The 14,154-nt window shown below is 49.0% G+C and overlaps 1 protein-coding gene across 2 annotated transcripts in view; it reads left to right on the top strand.

Moving 5' to 3' along the window:
• WDR25 (WD repeat domain 25) overlaps positions 1 to 14,154 on the top strand; it is a 136,842-nt gene that overhangs the window by 87,536 nt on the left and 35,152 nt on the right. For both annotated transcript variants that reach the window (XM_079129507.1, XM_079129508.1), the window contains one exon: positions 2,728 to 2,858. In XM_079129507.1, coding sequence (XP_078985633.1) covers positions 2,728 to 2,858 — 131 coding nt within the window. The remainder of the gene's footprint in view (positions 1 to 2,727; positions 2,859 to 14,154) is intronic.

Genomic DNA, 14,154 nt, shown 5'->3' with positions numbered 1-14,154 from the left:
AGAACATATGGATGATTCACTGCCATTTCCAAAACCAAGCATATGGCTTTCTGTGGCAGTCCAGGAAGTGGGGATGCATCCTCTCCTCCAGGCAGGTAGAGCTTTGCTCCTTTGGATTTGGGGATTGGCAGAGAGCTGCAGCTGAGCCTGCTTGGCAGTGGGCGCAGCTGCCTGAGGTGCTGCGGGCCCACCCCACCCCTGGCTGGTGTGTGTCTGCAGTGGCCCTTGCTCTCCTTTTCCTTGGAGAGGATGTGGGGTCATTGCCACCCGTGGCCTCTCCACAGACTCCCAGCCACTTGGTTGGAGCAAGCTTCCTGAGGACTTGACTGGAGCCTGATGTGGGCACGTGGAGACTGAGGGGAAGTGACCCCCCCCCCCCCGCCCATTTCTTGTAGGTGGGAGAATTTGCTAGCAGGGCACAATGTGTTTGGTTTCTGATTGCCAGCTGCAAATTTAAAAGGCAAGGAGAGCTTGGTTTCCAGATAAGTTTCAGGAAAGGAAAAGAATAATAAATTCAAGAAATGCCAGATTTCCAGTTAGATTAATCCTCAAAAAGTGATTAAAAACTTTTACCCAAGGGTCATAGGATCTGCTGACCTAATGAGGGAGGAGCTCAGCCCCAAGGCACCCAGAAGTGTCTGCTCAGCTCTGTGGTGACTTTTTACAGAATTCTTTCTATGTTAGAAATACATTATTATAAAGAAAGGACTAGCATAATTTAGAAGTTATCTTCCTACCTTAGAACAGTACGTTTCATCTGGTGGTTCTTTCCCTGGTCTTTACCACACAGTTCCTGCTGAGCTCTGCGATTGAGAAGAAGTGTCAAGCATTAGCCATCTTGCTGCAGGCTGCAGTTTGCAGTTGCCGTTTTAAATGTCACAGCAACATCTCATCAGTCAGAGGTTTGCCATGGCTGCTTCTTTGGGCTGGACAGCCAGGCCTTCTCTGCTGTGGCCTCCGTGACTAGAGTCGATCTGCTATCAGCACTGGCACCAGGTGCCAGTGGAGATCTTATTTGCTACCTGCATCTTGTAGTAAGATGGTTTAGGCTTGTGGAGCTTAAAGAGGTATAGATTTTCTAAATATCTCCCAACTTTTCTGTGATGATAAGCAGCTGCTGATTGTAGGCCCCTAGAGCGTATTTTAAAAATCAGTGTATTTAGTCTTCCGTCAAGGCTAGGGCACTCTGACCAAGGATGAAAGTCCTGCCTTCCAAAAACATTTTACCATGGAGAGAACTTCTTGAAAGCAGACACTTCTTTGGTGCTGGTGATTGAACCCATGACTTGGGCGTACTAAGTACGTGCTGTGCCACTGACTGTACGCCAGCCACAGAAACCAATGTTTTCAGTTGTTTCCATTGTTCACACATTGTGAGTGTGTGTGTGTGTGTGTGTGTGTGTGTTTTGGCCAAGAACAGTTTAGGAATATCATCTGTTAGAAACCTTAACATCTGTACCCTTAGCCTGGGCTTAGTGTTTCTTTAATCTGTTTTAAAATCCACCCCCTTTTTTTTTGAACCCAGGGGCACTTCACCACCGAGCTACATCCCCAGTCCTTTTTAATGTTTTATTTGGAGACAGGGGCTTGCTAAGTTGCTGAGGCTGGCCTTGAACTCACGATCCTCCTGCCTCAGCCTCCCAAGCCTCTGGCATGCACCATGTCTTAAAATTCTTTAAATGAAGATGTCAGTGAATTTGAGCTGGGTTATTAAAAATAGGAGAATGCAATTCTGATACTTTATGATTCGTGGCAGGAGCTGTTATTTGATTTTAGGGAAATGGAGGCTTTACTAGTGAAACGTTTGCAGGATCCTTTGCTGAAGGTGGAAGGAAGTGTGGGTCCTAGCACACCAAGCAGGGTAACCTTAGGAAGCACTTTCTGAATCGAATGAGCAAACACTGCATCCTGGGCCTACCAGGGCATGATGCCAGATCTCGGCATCTCACTGGTTTCCTCCTCAGCCCCCAGCCTCTTATACTGCAGGTGAAGAGTCCTGTGGGCCACGGGCAGAGGAGGTTTTCCCTGCTGTGCTGTGGGGGACCTCACCAAGTGTCTTGAGGGCCGGTGTTGGGCAGGTGCCATGCCTGTTATGTGACCCTGGCCCCAGGGGACACGGCAGGGGCGGGCCTCACACTCCCACCGAGAGCATGCCTTCCTGTGAGACTTGGTTCTCCATGCAGTTTCAGGTGCACCAGTGAGAATTAGTCAGTGCTCGGGGTGTGGAGGCCCCCCGGGTCCTAGAAGGAGCACTGGCTTTGCCTGGCCTGAGTGATTGGCGTTTCTGAAGTTGCGCAGCTCACCTGTAAAGGATCATGCTGCTGGAGCTGTTTTCCACCCTCGTGTATGTCTGTGTGCACACAAACACTCGCACCGTGCACACAAGTCCTGGACAGATACAAACACCACCACAACAGTCTTGAGTCCTGTAGGACCAGTGAGACCCCAATAGCCACACCTCTTGTCCATTTTGTGGCCTGGCTGCTATAAGGCCACTCTCACTGCCCAGTGTGTCAGGTCCTGTGTGTGGGGAGAGCTCAGTCAGGCGTGGGCGGGGCTGGTGCAGGTGCAGGCAGCGTGCTGCTGCCTCCATTGTGTTTCCAGGTCTCCCGTGGCCACGTGGACCTGTCCCTTTCTGGGGGCTCCTTACCAGGCGGTATCTTAGCTTTAAGATATTTATTTTGTGATTGAAATATTTTCTAACCCTCTCTTCTGTTTGTGTTGCAGGAACTCAGCTATTTACTGGTCGAAGTGACTTTAGAATCACCACCTTGAAATTTCACCCAAAAGACCACAGTGTTTTTTTATGTGGAGGCTTCAGCTCTGAAATCAAAGCATGGGACATAAGGACCGGCAAGGTAACATCCTTCTTCCCAGCTGGCCTTTCCCCAGGAGAGCTTACCCTGGTGACTTGCATAGCTGGGGACAGTCAGCCTCCACATGTAGGGCCCTTGAGACAGAGTAATCACTACTGAGTAGTTAATCAGTGCAGCAGAATTTTGAGATCTTCTGAGAGAACGTCTTTGATTTGTTCAAATCTCGAAGCATCATAGATGCAGTTCTATCCAGTGTATTACTAGAGTACTTGTTGAACACCTACTATGTGCAGTTGCCTCCAGATGATATAAAGTGAACCAGCTTTGGTTGCTCAAGAAATAACTACCGATGCAGATCACTGTGGTGCAGAGAAGTGCTTTGCGTGTGTGCCGGCTGGCCTGGGAGAAGGGGAGAGGCCAGCATGGAGAGGGCACAAGGGCTTTCAGCTGCCTGCAGGGGCCTTTCTAGATGAGGTGCTCCTCCCTACAGGGCTTAAAGGCTGGTAGGGTTCCCCTCCTACCCTTACCTGCCACCTGCTGCCCTGCTGCCTTTACACTTCCTGGATGGCAGCTCCTCCTCCTAGTCCTTCAGGCCTGCACATCAGAATAGTCTGTCTCTGCTCTTCCCACCATAGCCCACACCCTAACCGTCAGCAGATTCTGTTGTTCCACCCTCAGACTGCTTATCTCCACGTCACTGCCGTAGCTTTGGTTTCAGCTGCCGTTGTCTCTTCTAGGACCATTGTAGAGGTTTTCTTTTATCTGGTCTGTCTTCCCCTGGACCTTAGAGTCTTCTCAACACAGCATCCAGAGCGGTCTGCTGCAGCCTGAGTCTCACATGTCAGCCCTCTGGTCAGAATCTCCAGGTTCCTATCTCAATCACAGTCAAAGCTTATATCCATACAGTGGCCTGCAAGGCCTGATTGATCTCCCCACACCCCCTAATCATCTCCAGCACCTTTGGCCCCCATGCCTTCCCTAGAACACACCTGTGCATTCCTGCCTCAGGGCCTTTGCACTGCTTCTTGTGCCTGGAGTGCTTTTTCTCCCAGTTTTCTATGCAGAGGTTAGCTCCTTGCACCTTTGGAAGTTGCTTGACTACCCACTTCAATGAGAGCTCCCTGCCACTGCCCACTGGTGGTGTTCACTAGTCCCCTCTACCACCTTATTTTTCTTAGTTTTTTTTTTTTTTTTTTTTTTTTTTGTATGACACAATTAGGTTCTGGTTCTATTTCCCTGCTAATGTAATATGGATCTCCTCAGGTTTCGTCATCATCTGGCGAACTGTGGGTTCTTCATGATCATGTATCTGCTATCTTCCACCACTCAGTTGTAAGCTCTCAGCACACAGGGCTTCCTGTTTGCTGTGGACCCCTGGCTTTGGAACGGTGTTGCTGGAATGGTGAGGGAAGGAGGGTGCTTCCTGCAGAGCATGCAAGTACAGAGGGAGCACCAGATGTGGGGACCGGTGACCAGCAAGATGTGGCTGGGTGGGCTCCGGGCAGGGGGACGGCCCAGGCACAGACACTTCCCATGTCCCATGCTGTGTGTCCTGGCTGGGTGAGCAGTGCGAGCCCTGGGAAGCCTGTGAGCAGGGTGTGCAGAGAAGGGCTGAGGGGGGTCTGTGACTGTAGCTGGGCCCCTGCCTCTGGGGCTTGGCGACTTCAGGAAGCCGTTTCCAGGACCTGAGGTGCGCTGCCCTGGGCAGAGGGGACAGTCTGAAGGAATGGCTGTGTGGGTGCTGACTGTGGAGGAGGATGCAGAATGTCCTCGTGCCCCCCCGTGGGGACCCTGGGACTCATCAGCCTGCTGTGCCTGCCTGCCCTGCCGTGCTGAGCAGAGGCCCTTCTGGGGAGTCTGACTGGGGCAGCGAGGTGGCCTCTCCAGGAAGGCCTTCCTCCAGCGAGCTGCCTGGGGTTCGGGAACTCGAGCAGAGACCCCTTCCTGTAGAGAACAGGAAGTTTAGTGCACATGCTTCAAGAGCACCCACAGGTCCACATACTCTTTAAAAAAAAAAACCACGTTTTTCTTTTACAAAGCAACTTTTACAAAAATATTTGGAAAAGAGGAAAATTACCCATAAAGAAATGGATACAGTGGAATTAAAAAAATACTAGAATGCTTTATGTTTAGAATACAAAGGCATGATAAGTGAAAGAAAACATTTGAACACATCGTGTGAATCGGAAGCTCTCGTCATAACATTTGCAGTGGGACCGCCTGATTACCAGTCCCTCCTGACAGCCGCCCTGAAAGCTGCCCTCACTGTTTTCAGCCTTAAAGACCAAATGCATAAGAGATTACTCACCACAGACGCCATCTGATTCCAGAGTTTGTTAAAAATACCGGATTTTCTCCCAGGGCCCACGCCAGCTGCGGGCTCTGAGAAGCAGAGGCAGATGTTGACTGGTATGGGCATGTCTGGAGTGGGTGAGGGGATCTGTGTATATTTGTTTTTACCTCCTTTTTACCAACATTCCTCCCTATTCAGTCACACGGAGGGGGGTGGTAGTTCCATGTGTATCAGCCCAACTCAGGAGCCACACTTTCTTGCTTGACACCTGTTGGAGGGATTCTGTGGGAGGCCCCGGCCGCCTGCCCTCTGGGCTCTGCTGGGGCTGCTCCTCCAATCTGTGGCTCTGTCCCTGGTGCTGAACCCTCCACTCAGGAGTGCTGTTCTCACAGCAGTGGCCCTGCAGCAGGGACACAGCCTTAACTTAAATCAAGGCAACTTCCCCTTCCATGTATTGTTATAAAATGCAAACGTGGCCATGTGATTAAAGGGAAGTCTAGGGAGAGAGGGGAGAGGCAGCATGCCAGCCAAAGGTAAGAGCTAGTGGCATTTTGGTGTATTTTTTTCATTAGTCTTTCCCCTTATGGTTTTATATTTTAGTTTAAAAAAAAACACTGTTTGGTCTTATATTTATACACAACTTCACAATTTTCTTTTCACCTAGGTTGTAAGGCTTCTTCTTGTTATTATGAGCTCTTGTAAAAGCTTAGGTGATATTCCTTTGACTCAGTATGCCTTCCTGCCTTGCCCAGGCCTCAGCCCCAACCGCAATACCTGTAATACCCGCAACACCCTCTGGCAGGCACTCAGTATTTTTCTGTGAAGAGAATGCAGCAGATGAATGAATACGTTAACTTATTAAGCCATTTATGTTGGATATGTACTATATTTCAAATCTCCTTTTACATTTAAAACTAACAAATGTGAACATAGAGATCAGGGGTCAGAAAACTGAAGCCCAAAGCTAAATCCAGCTTCCTACCTGTGTTTGTAAATAAAGTTTTATTGGAACCCACAGTTATTCACTTATGTACCCTTCTATACTGCTGTCACAGTTCAGAAGTGGAGCTGAGACCACATGGCCTACAGAGCCAAAAATATTTACCATCTGACTGACCGTTGGTTCTGACATTTGCCACCCCGTTGATTACCAGGAATGCCTGACAAAGTAGAAGCCCTAGACCTTAACCTATTTGGTGTATCCTGGCAGAAACCAAATGCCCTGAGAATGGCTTTTTAGATGGTGGGAAACTGTCCTTCAGTCAGAGGGTATGTCAGTCATTGCTCTTATAATTGCCTAGCAAATTAGCAGGGTTTACTTTATTAATATATTCTACCATAAGAAACACCTTTGTGCACCTAGTTTTTTCCATGTCTGGGATATACTCCTTAAGCTTGAGTCTAAGAACTCAAATTACTGAGTCAAAGTGAGCCAGCATTTTGAGGGGTTTCGCCGATGGGACTGAGGCTAGCAAGCCCACTGCTGGAGGATGACACCAGAGGCCAGACAGCTGCTCACTGGGATCTTAGGGTGCAGAGCCTGATAAATTGTTGCAGCAAATGACTTTTAAGGTATATTCCAGTCATGAAATTTTATGATTCCAAATGATAAGTGGTGGAATTTTGGACTTTTCCAGTCAATTCATTACAGCAAATGAGCTTTTTGGCTCCCCTTTCTCCTTTTCCGGGCTGTCTCTGCCTTGGGTTTGATGATCATGGGAGGGTGCCTGACTTCTGCTCCTCACCAGCCAGCTAAGTAAGCATGCTTCCTCAGGACTGGCCAAGTGCCTCTGGCACCACATTGTGACTCTTCTTCCTCCCAGCGGAACCCTGGGTGTCCACCGTCTGACCTTCATGGTACTGAGGGGCCTCCTTTCTCTCAAAGCCCCTCTGAGTCCCTGGGGCCAGTGGCCTGAGCTGCAGGAGACAGGGTTCCTGTCCTCCTCCCACTTGCTCAGCTGGGTGATCCAAGGTGAAAGTCATCATCTACCCTGCTCAAGTGCATAGTCCCTGCTGGCGTGGCAAGGGCATGATGAGGTGACCTCTACAGCAGGATTCTCAGCCTGCATGGGTGTAGAGAGCACCTGGGCTCACATTAGGAGGCAGCTCTGGGGTAGTGAGGAGACCTTGCGTTGCTAGCAGGCTCCAGGAGATGTAGCGGAAGGTGGCACATGGACCACACTCTGAGAAGGCAGGCTGCCCGGCACACCTTGGGAGCTGTGCAGGTGATGGGGAGCTCTGAGACGTGGACCCAGCCCTCCGGGCCCCCAGCCCTGTGGGAAGTGTCCCATGGTAGTCACCTTCAACTCACTTGAGATGACCGTGCTTTCTGTTGTGCTTTGTTTTGAGGTATGGGGATCGAATCTCGGCCCACGAGCAAGTGAGGCTAGTCCTCTGCCACTGAGCTATGTTCCCAACCCTTAGATGACTTTGTATTTTGAGCCAAAAGTTAGGATTGGTAATAAAAGCAATTTCCTCCCAAGCTTGTATCATGAATCAGATTTGTCAAGAAGGCTCGTAGAGGCCTAAAAGTTGTATTGCATCTTTAGTGAATCACACTTTTTGTAAGACTAAACTGCGGAACCCCAGCCTCAGCACATTACTTCTCAGTGAAGGAAGGCTCGAGCTCGGGAAACTGGAGCAGCTGTGGAAAATCTAGGACACACAGCTTCTGGAGCTGGAGCCTGGACTCTGCCCCCGTTCCTCTCCCTCCCTGTGCTTGGGCTGAGCGGGCAGGCAGAGCTGAGCCTTCTTTGATGTCTGCTCCAACTCTGCCCTGGAGGAGGCCGGCCTGTGCCGTCAGAGCGGCTGCTTTGACTCCTCCAGGTCCCCCATGGGTCCCCTGGAACCCAGACTCCCTCCCACTCTGGGATTCTCCGGGTAAAATCGGCTCTGATGGGCCCACTCACTTTTGCTCCTTGGTGTTGCTTTGACACGATCCTCAATATTTCATGTTTGTTCTACATCTTTTCTTTTCTTTCTTTTCTGTTTTTAAAGTGTTTAAAAGGATGTCTTGACTTCCAGGTCTTGAGTTGGTTTCTTGATCTTCTGGAGTTTTGTTGCTCCAGACCCTCTCTGCAGGTGTGTCCTTGCCTGAGGTGGCAGTAGGACAGGTCGCTTGCCCTTGGCCTGTGTGGACCACGGCCCTCCCTGTAAGCTGTAGTGTCCCAGTGGACTGTGATCTCCCTAGGGGCAGGAACTTTGCCTGGTTTGCTGCTTGATTTCCAGCACCTGGCATAGTGTGGAGCATATGGGAGGCCTTGCGGGAGGAAGGCTCGAAAAAATGACTAGGAGCCCCAGTCAAGACCAGCCTAAGAACTCCCAGGTAGTTCTCCTGCCCAGCCAAAGGAGAAGCTGCTCACAGTTCAGGACTCAGCTCATCTAGGCCCCTTCCTCAGTGGCTGTTGTTCCCTGGGTGGAATAACACGAGCTGGCAAAGGTGCTGCTGGCTTGGACTGTTTGACCTAGTGCAATGGTCAGAGCCACCTGGGGGCCTTAGAAGAAACTGCTGCCTGTTCTGGCTCCTTCTGGAGTCTCCTGGGCATTGAGATCTTTGAAAACCCTCCAGGTGATTCTGATGTCTAGCCAGAGTTGGGAACTGCAGTCCTGGGGTCCATGGTTTGGGTGCCTAGGGGGAAGCCAGAGTGGGTGTCTGCCCACGTGGGTTGCGCATCCTTGTGATTTACGTTCTTTTGACAGCGGCTGAGGGGAAGACTCTGCTTTGCCTGCTTGGTTTAATGCTGTCAGCTTCTGTGGCATTGTAGGCAGGTTGCTTATTTGCCCTAATGAGGTTTTGATTACTTTCCATTTGTCTCTTTCATCCATTTTATATTAAAACGCCTTTCTGTTTGGACTCTGTACTTGCAACAGTTCCGAGCTTTGCTGCAAGCCAAACTTCCCATGCACGTGAGTCTGAGAGACCAGCAGAGCTGGAGAGATGGGATGTGGTGCCCTTGCTCTCCTGGGCTCCCGTTCCCCAGCTTGCCAGCGTGCATACTGCCGAGTACCCTGTGTGCTGGAGCTTGGTTCCTCTGGCAGACCTGGGGCAGGCCAGGTGCTGTGGTCATCTCAGTCCTCCGCAGGGTACGCCTTAAACATTCACCTGTCGATGGTCTGGTCAGATCTGGAACACAGGTGGCTGGATGCCTGAACCCTCGCAGGGCCTCTCACTCATAGAACGAGTGAAGTGTTGGTCTCACATGAACGTGAAGATGTGTCAGTGAGGCTGTGCCTTTGCCTCTTAGAGAAGCCTGTGTGGGATAGCCCGGGTCCACCCTCCTCTGCCACACAGCTGTGTCTGCCATTAACAGTGGCTGGATGGGACAGCTCTGCAACCTGAGGCCTGAAGACAGAGCCCTACACCTCTGTGAGGGCAGCCTTTCTGTCCCTGAAGCCTAGGTGAGGACACACGTTCTAAAAGGTTTGGCTCTCAGCATGGGCAGGCAGCCATTGAGGGACCTGGATCTGAACCCAGATCTTCTAAATCCTCCCTTTCCCTATGGCAGGAGGAGGGTGCGTTTCATTTCCTGATGTCACAGATGTTTTCTGAGTCCCTACCAGTGACCAGGCATTGTCCCAGGCATGGGATGACAAAATCCAGCTCAGCAGTCCATGCCTAGGAATTCACAGTCTGCAGAAGACATGCAGAGGCCACCACTGGGAACATCTGTTTTCTTTTGATGTTTGATGAATGTATCACTGGCTGCCTTCACAAATGTCTCCTAGGTTGTCCCAGATCTTAGACTCAGGTGGGCATTTATTTCCCAGAATCCCGAACCTCTGAGGCCTTCCTCTTCAGCTTCACTCTGCACCCCTCCTTGTTCTTTGGGTTGGGTCGGAAGACTTCTGCTGCCAGTGAGCTTGGTGTGTGATCACGGGAGTCCATGGCACTGGAGGGAGATGTCTCAAGACTGATTGACACCTACCCAGCTGGATAACCTTTGCCTTAAGCATACAGAAGCGGATATCAGAAAACACGAAGTTGGTTCCTTGGACCTGCAATGCTTATATAAATATAGTGTTTATGTAATTCTAGTTTATGAAGGCTCTGTGTTTCTGCCACTGAAATAAGTGCTGCACTACACTCAACACTTCTGTTCTTGCAGTTTAAAAAAAAATATTTTTTAAAATATTCACAGTTCTTTTACTTGCCAACTTATTTTAACCTTGTTTAACTAATAGTGTCCAAAAACTCATGGTCATGATGCCTAAGTTATTTTTGTCTTAATATACTTTAAATACTTAGTTTTTGGTAATAGCTTTATTTTTATACCACACAATTCATTCATTTGAAGCGTACAATTCAATAGTACTTAGTGTGTTTCCAGCATAATGCAACCATCACCAGAGTGAGGTTAGGTTAGTACTTTTTCATCAGTTTAGAAAGAAACCCTGAAAAAAAAAAAAAAAGAAAGAAAAAAAGAAAAAGAAACCCTTCTTCATGCATGCTTGAGGTGCTGATCCACTTAATCCTTGATCAGGTCAGATTGCTCTTCCAGTGTCTGTGGTATCCCTAGTGATGGCCCCCCTTTCATTTCTGATATTAGTGGTTTGTGTCCTCTCTTTTTTTCTTAGCCTGGCTATTATAGGCTTATTGATTTTTTTTAAGCTTTATCAAAGAACCAGTCTTTGTTTTCATTGCTTTTTCTCTTTTAATTTCCTATTTTATTTCATTGATTTCCATTCTGATTTTTATTATTTCTTTTCTCTTCTTTTTCAAGTTTCCTAGAGCAGAAGCTTAGATGGTGTATTCTAGGTCTTCCTTCTTTTCTAGCAGAAATTTACAATGCTGTAAATTGCCTCTAAGCTCTAGTTTTGTTCCATCCTGCAAATTTTGGTAAGTTATCTTTCCATTTTCATTTAATTCAAAATACTTGGATTCAAGATGGCGGACTAGAGGGTGGCTGCGTTTCGTGTTGCTCCAGGACTCAGGACTCAAGAAGAGGAGATATAGAGAGCCTTGGGACCAACTCAAAGCAGCCGGGCGAGAGTTTCCCACTGGGCAGGCGTCCCGGACGGGGCGGTAGCCCCGAAAGCAGGGATCTTTGCAAAGTAGAGCTGCCGGCGAGACGCCCCTCCCCCTGCCGGAGCAGTGATCGCAGACAGCTGGGAGCATTGGAGAGGTGGCTGTTCACCACAGCGCTTGGACTTGGCGCAACCCGCCCGGGCTCTGGGAGGCTGCCCAAAGGAGAAGGTGCTTGGTGAACTGTTTGGACTGAAAGCGACCACCCCCAAACACAGGGGGCTGCCCAGAGGAGAAGGAGAAATACGGGCTCGGCACGTCGCTTGGAATTGGAGCAGCTGCGCCAGGGCTCCGGGCGGCTATCCGGTGGAGCAGCGTGGACTCAGGACTCAAGAAAAGGAAATGTTGAGAGACTTGGGACCAACTCAAAGCAGCCGGTGAGTGTTTCCCACTGGGCAGGCGTCCCGGATGGGGCAGGCGTCCCGGAAGGGGCGGTAGCCCCGAAAGCAGGGAACTTTTGTGAAGTAAAGCTGCCGGCGAGACGCCCCTCCCCCCGCCGGAGCAGTGATCGCAGACAGCTGGGAGCATTGGAGAGGTGGCTGTTCACCACAGCGCTTGGACTCGGCGCAACCGACCTGGGCTCTGGGAGGTTGCCCAAAGGAGAAGGTGCTTGGTGAACTGTTTGGACTGAAAGTGACCACCCCCGAACACAGGGGGCTGCCCAGAGGAGAAGGAGAAATACGGGCTCGGCACGTCGCTTGGAATTGGAGCAGCTGCGCCAGGGCTCTGGGTGGCTATCCGGTGGAACAGCGTGGTGAGTGGTTTGGTCCCAGAGCATCCGCTCCTGAACACAGGGGGGTTGTCTGGAGAAGGAGGAGGAGCGCGGCGGGGTGCTTGGGCTCGAAGTGACTGCACCAGGGCTACGGGAGGCAGTCGGGACAAGAAGGTGCACAGTGAGTTCTTGGGACTCGTGACACACCAGATCTCTGGGTGACTGCCTGGTGGAGAAAGAAGTGCATGGTGGGTCACTTGGTCTTAGAGCGACCGCACGGAACAACAGGTGGCTGCCGGAGGAAAAGGCGTGTGGCGGGTCACTGGGACTCGGAGCGATCGTAAGGGGCTCCAGGTGGCTGCTCAGAGGAGGGGCCGCATAGCCAGGCGAAAAGTGCAGAGCAGGGTCCTAGACGGCTTCTTGGTGGAAGGGCCCCACAGACAAACTGAGGGGCGGAGCGAAGGCTCCAGGACTGCAGGCAGCTTCTCTGAGGAGAGGCAGCCTAAGGAGATTCGTTTGCAAAGGGTGAGGCTTCCAGGCCCAGGAGGTAGGTCCGGGTCCCTGGAAACATTGCAGAAGAAGGCTGCCCAGCCCAGGCGGTAGTTGTGAATTGAACGGAACCTCTGGGAGGAAAACCGACCAGCGAGACCTCCCCACCGGGTGACTCCTCCCTGTTGGGTGAGGTTCTCCCAAAAGGACTGTAAAATCAGAGACACAGACCCAAACTGGTCTTGCATCAGCCCACATCCTACTTCCCTTCTGGATGACCATTCATCAGCAAGTGAAGGTACCTCTGCCCACTAGCAGGGAATATACCCCACCGGAAGGCCACCACCCCTAGGGAGTCAGCTCCCTTGTGGAGCACTGCATTATCAACTTCCTCCAAGATTTCAGGCTACTGAAGACTAAGAGGGGATATAATAGAAATCTTCAGGGATATTATAAGACAATAGAGGAAATCTGCAATATCACAGCGGTCAACTGATACCTGAACAATATGAGAAAACAAGGAAAGAAAATGCTGCAAACAAATCTAGATGTTACATCAATGAAACCCAACGACAGCATGGCAGAAGAAATGACAGAAAGGGAGTTCAGAATGTACATAATTAAAATGCTCAGGGAAGCAAATGACGAGATGCAAGAGCAAATGCAGGCACTGAATGATCGCACCAATCGACTGTTAAAAGAGCAAATACAGGAAGCAAAAGATCACTTCAATAAAGAGTTAGAGATATTGAAAAAAAACCAAACAGAAATCCTTGAAATGAAGGAAACAATAAACCAAATTAAGAACTCCATAGAAAGCATAACCAATAGAATAGAACACCTGGAAGACAGAACATCAGACATTGAAGATAAAATATTTAACCTTGAAAACAAAGTTGAACAAACAGAGAAGATGGTAAGAAACCATGAACAGAATCTCCAAGAACTATGGGATATCATGAAGAGGCCAAATTTAAGAATTATTGGAATTGAGGAAGGCTTAGAGAAACAGACCAAAGGAATGAACAATCTATTCAATGAAATACTATCAGAAAATTTCCCAAATCTGAAGAATGAAATGGAAGATCAAGTACAAGAGGCTTATAGGACTCCAAATATACAAAATTACAATAGACCCACACCAAGGCACATTATAATGAAAATGCCTAACATACAAAATAAAGACAGAATTTTAAAGGCCGCAAGAGAGAGGAACCAAATTACATTCCGGGGGAAACCAATACAGATATCAGCAGATTTTTCAATCCAGACCCTAAAAGCTAGAAGGGCCTGGAACAACATTTTTCAAGCCCTGAAAGAAAATGGATGGCAACCAAGAATCTTATACCCAGCAAAACTTACCTTCAAATTTGATGATGAAATAAAATCCTTCCATGATAAACAAAAGCTAAAAGAATTTACAAAAAGAAAGCCAGCATTACAGAACATTCTCAGCAAAATATTCCACGAGGAAGAGATGAAAAACAAAGAAAGAAATCAGCAATGGGAGGAACTATCCTAAAGGAATTGTCAAATAAAGGAAGAACCAAGTCGTCTCAAAATAAATAAATAAATAAAATGAACCAAATGACCGGGAATACTAATCATATCTCAATAATAACCCTGAATATTAATGGCCTGAACTCATCAATCAAAAGACATAGACTGGCAGATTGGATCAAAAAGAAAGATCCAACAATATGTTGCCTGCAAGAGACTCACCTCGTAGAAAGAGATACACATAGACTAAAGGTGAAAGGATGGGGAAAAACATACCATGCACATGGACTCAGCAAAAAAGCTGGGGTATCCATCCTCATTT

The sequence above is a fragment of the Sciurus vulgaris genome, assembly GCF_902686455.1.
Source record: "Sciurus vulgaris genome assembly, chromosome: 2".
Classification (NCBI taxonomy): Eukaryota; Metazoa; Chordata; class Mammalia; order Rodentia; family Sciuridae; genus Sciurus; species Sciurus vulgaris.
This window is presented reverse-complemented; position numbering and strand designations above follow the sequence as displayed.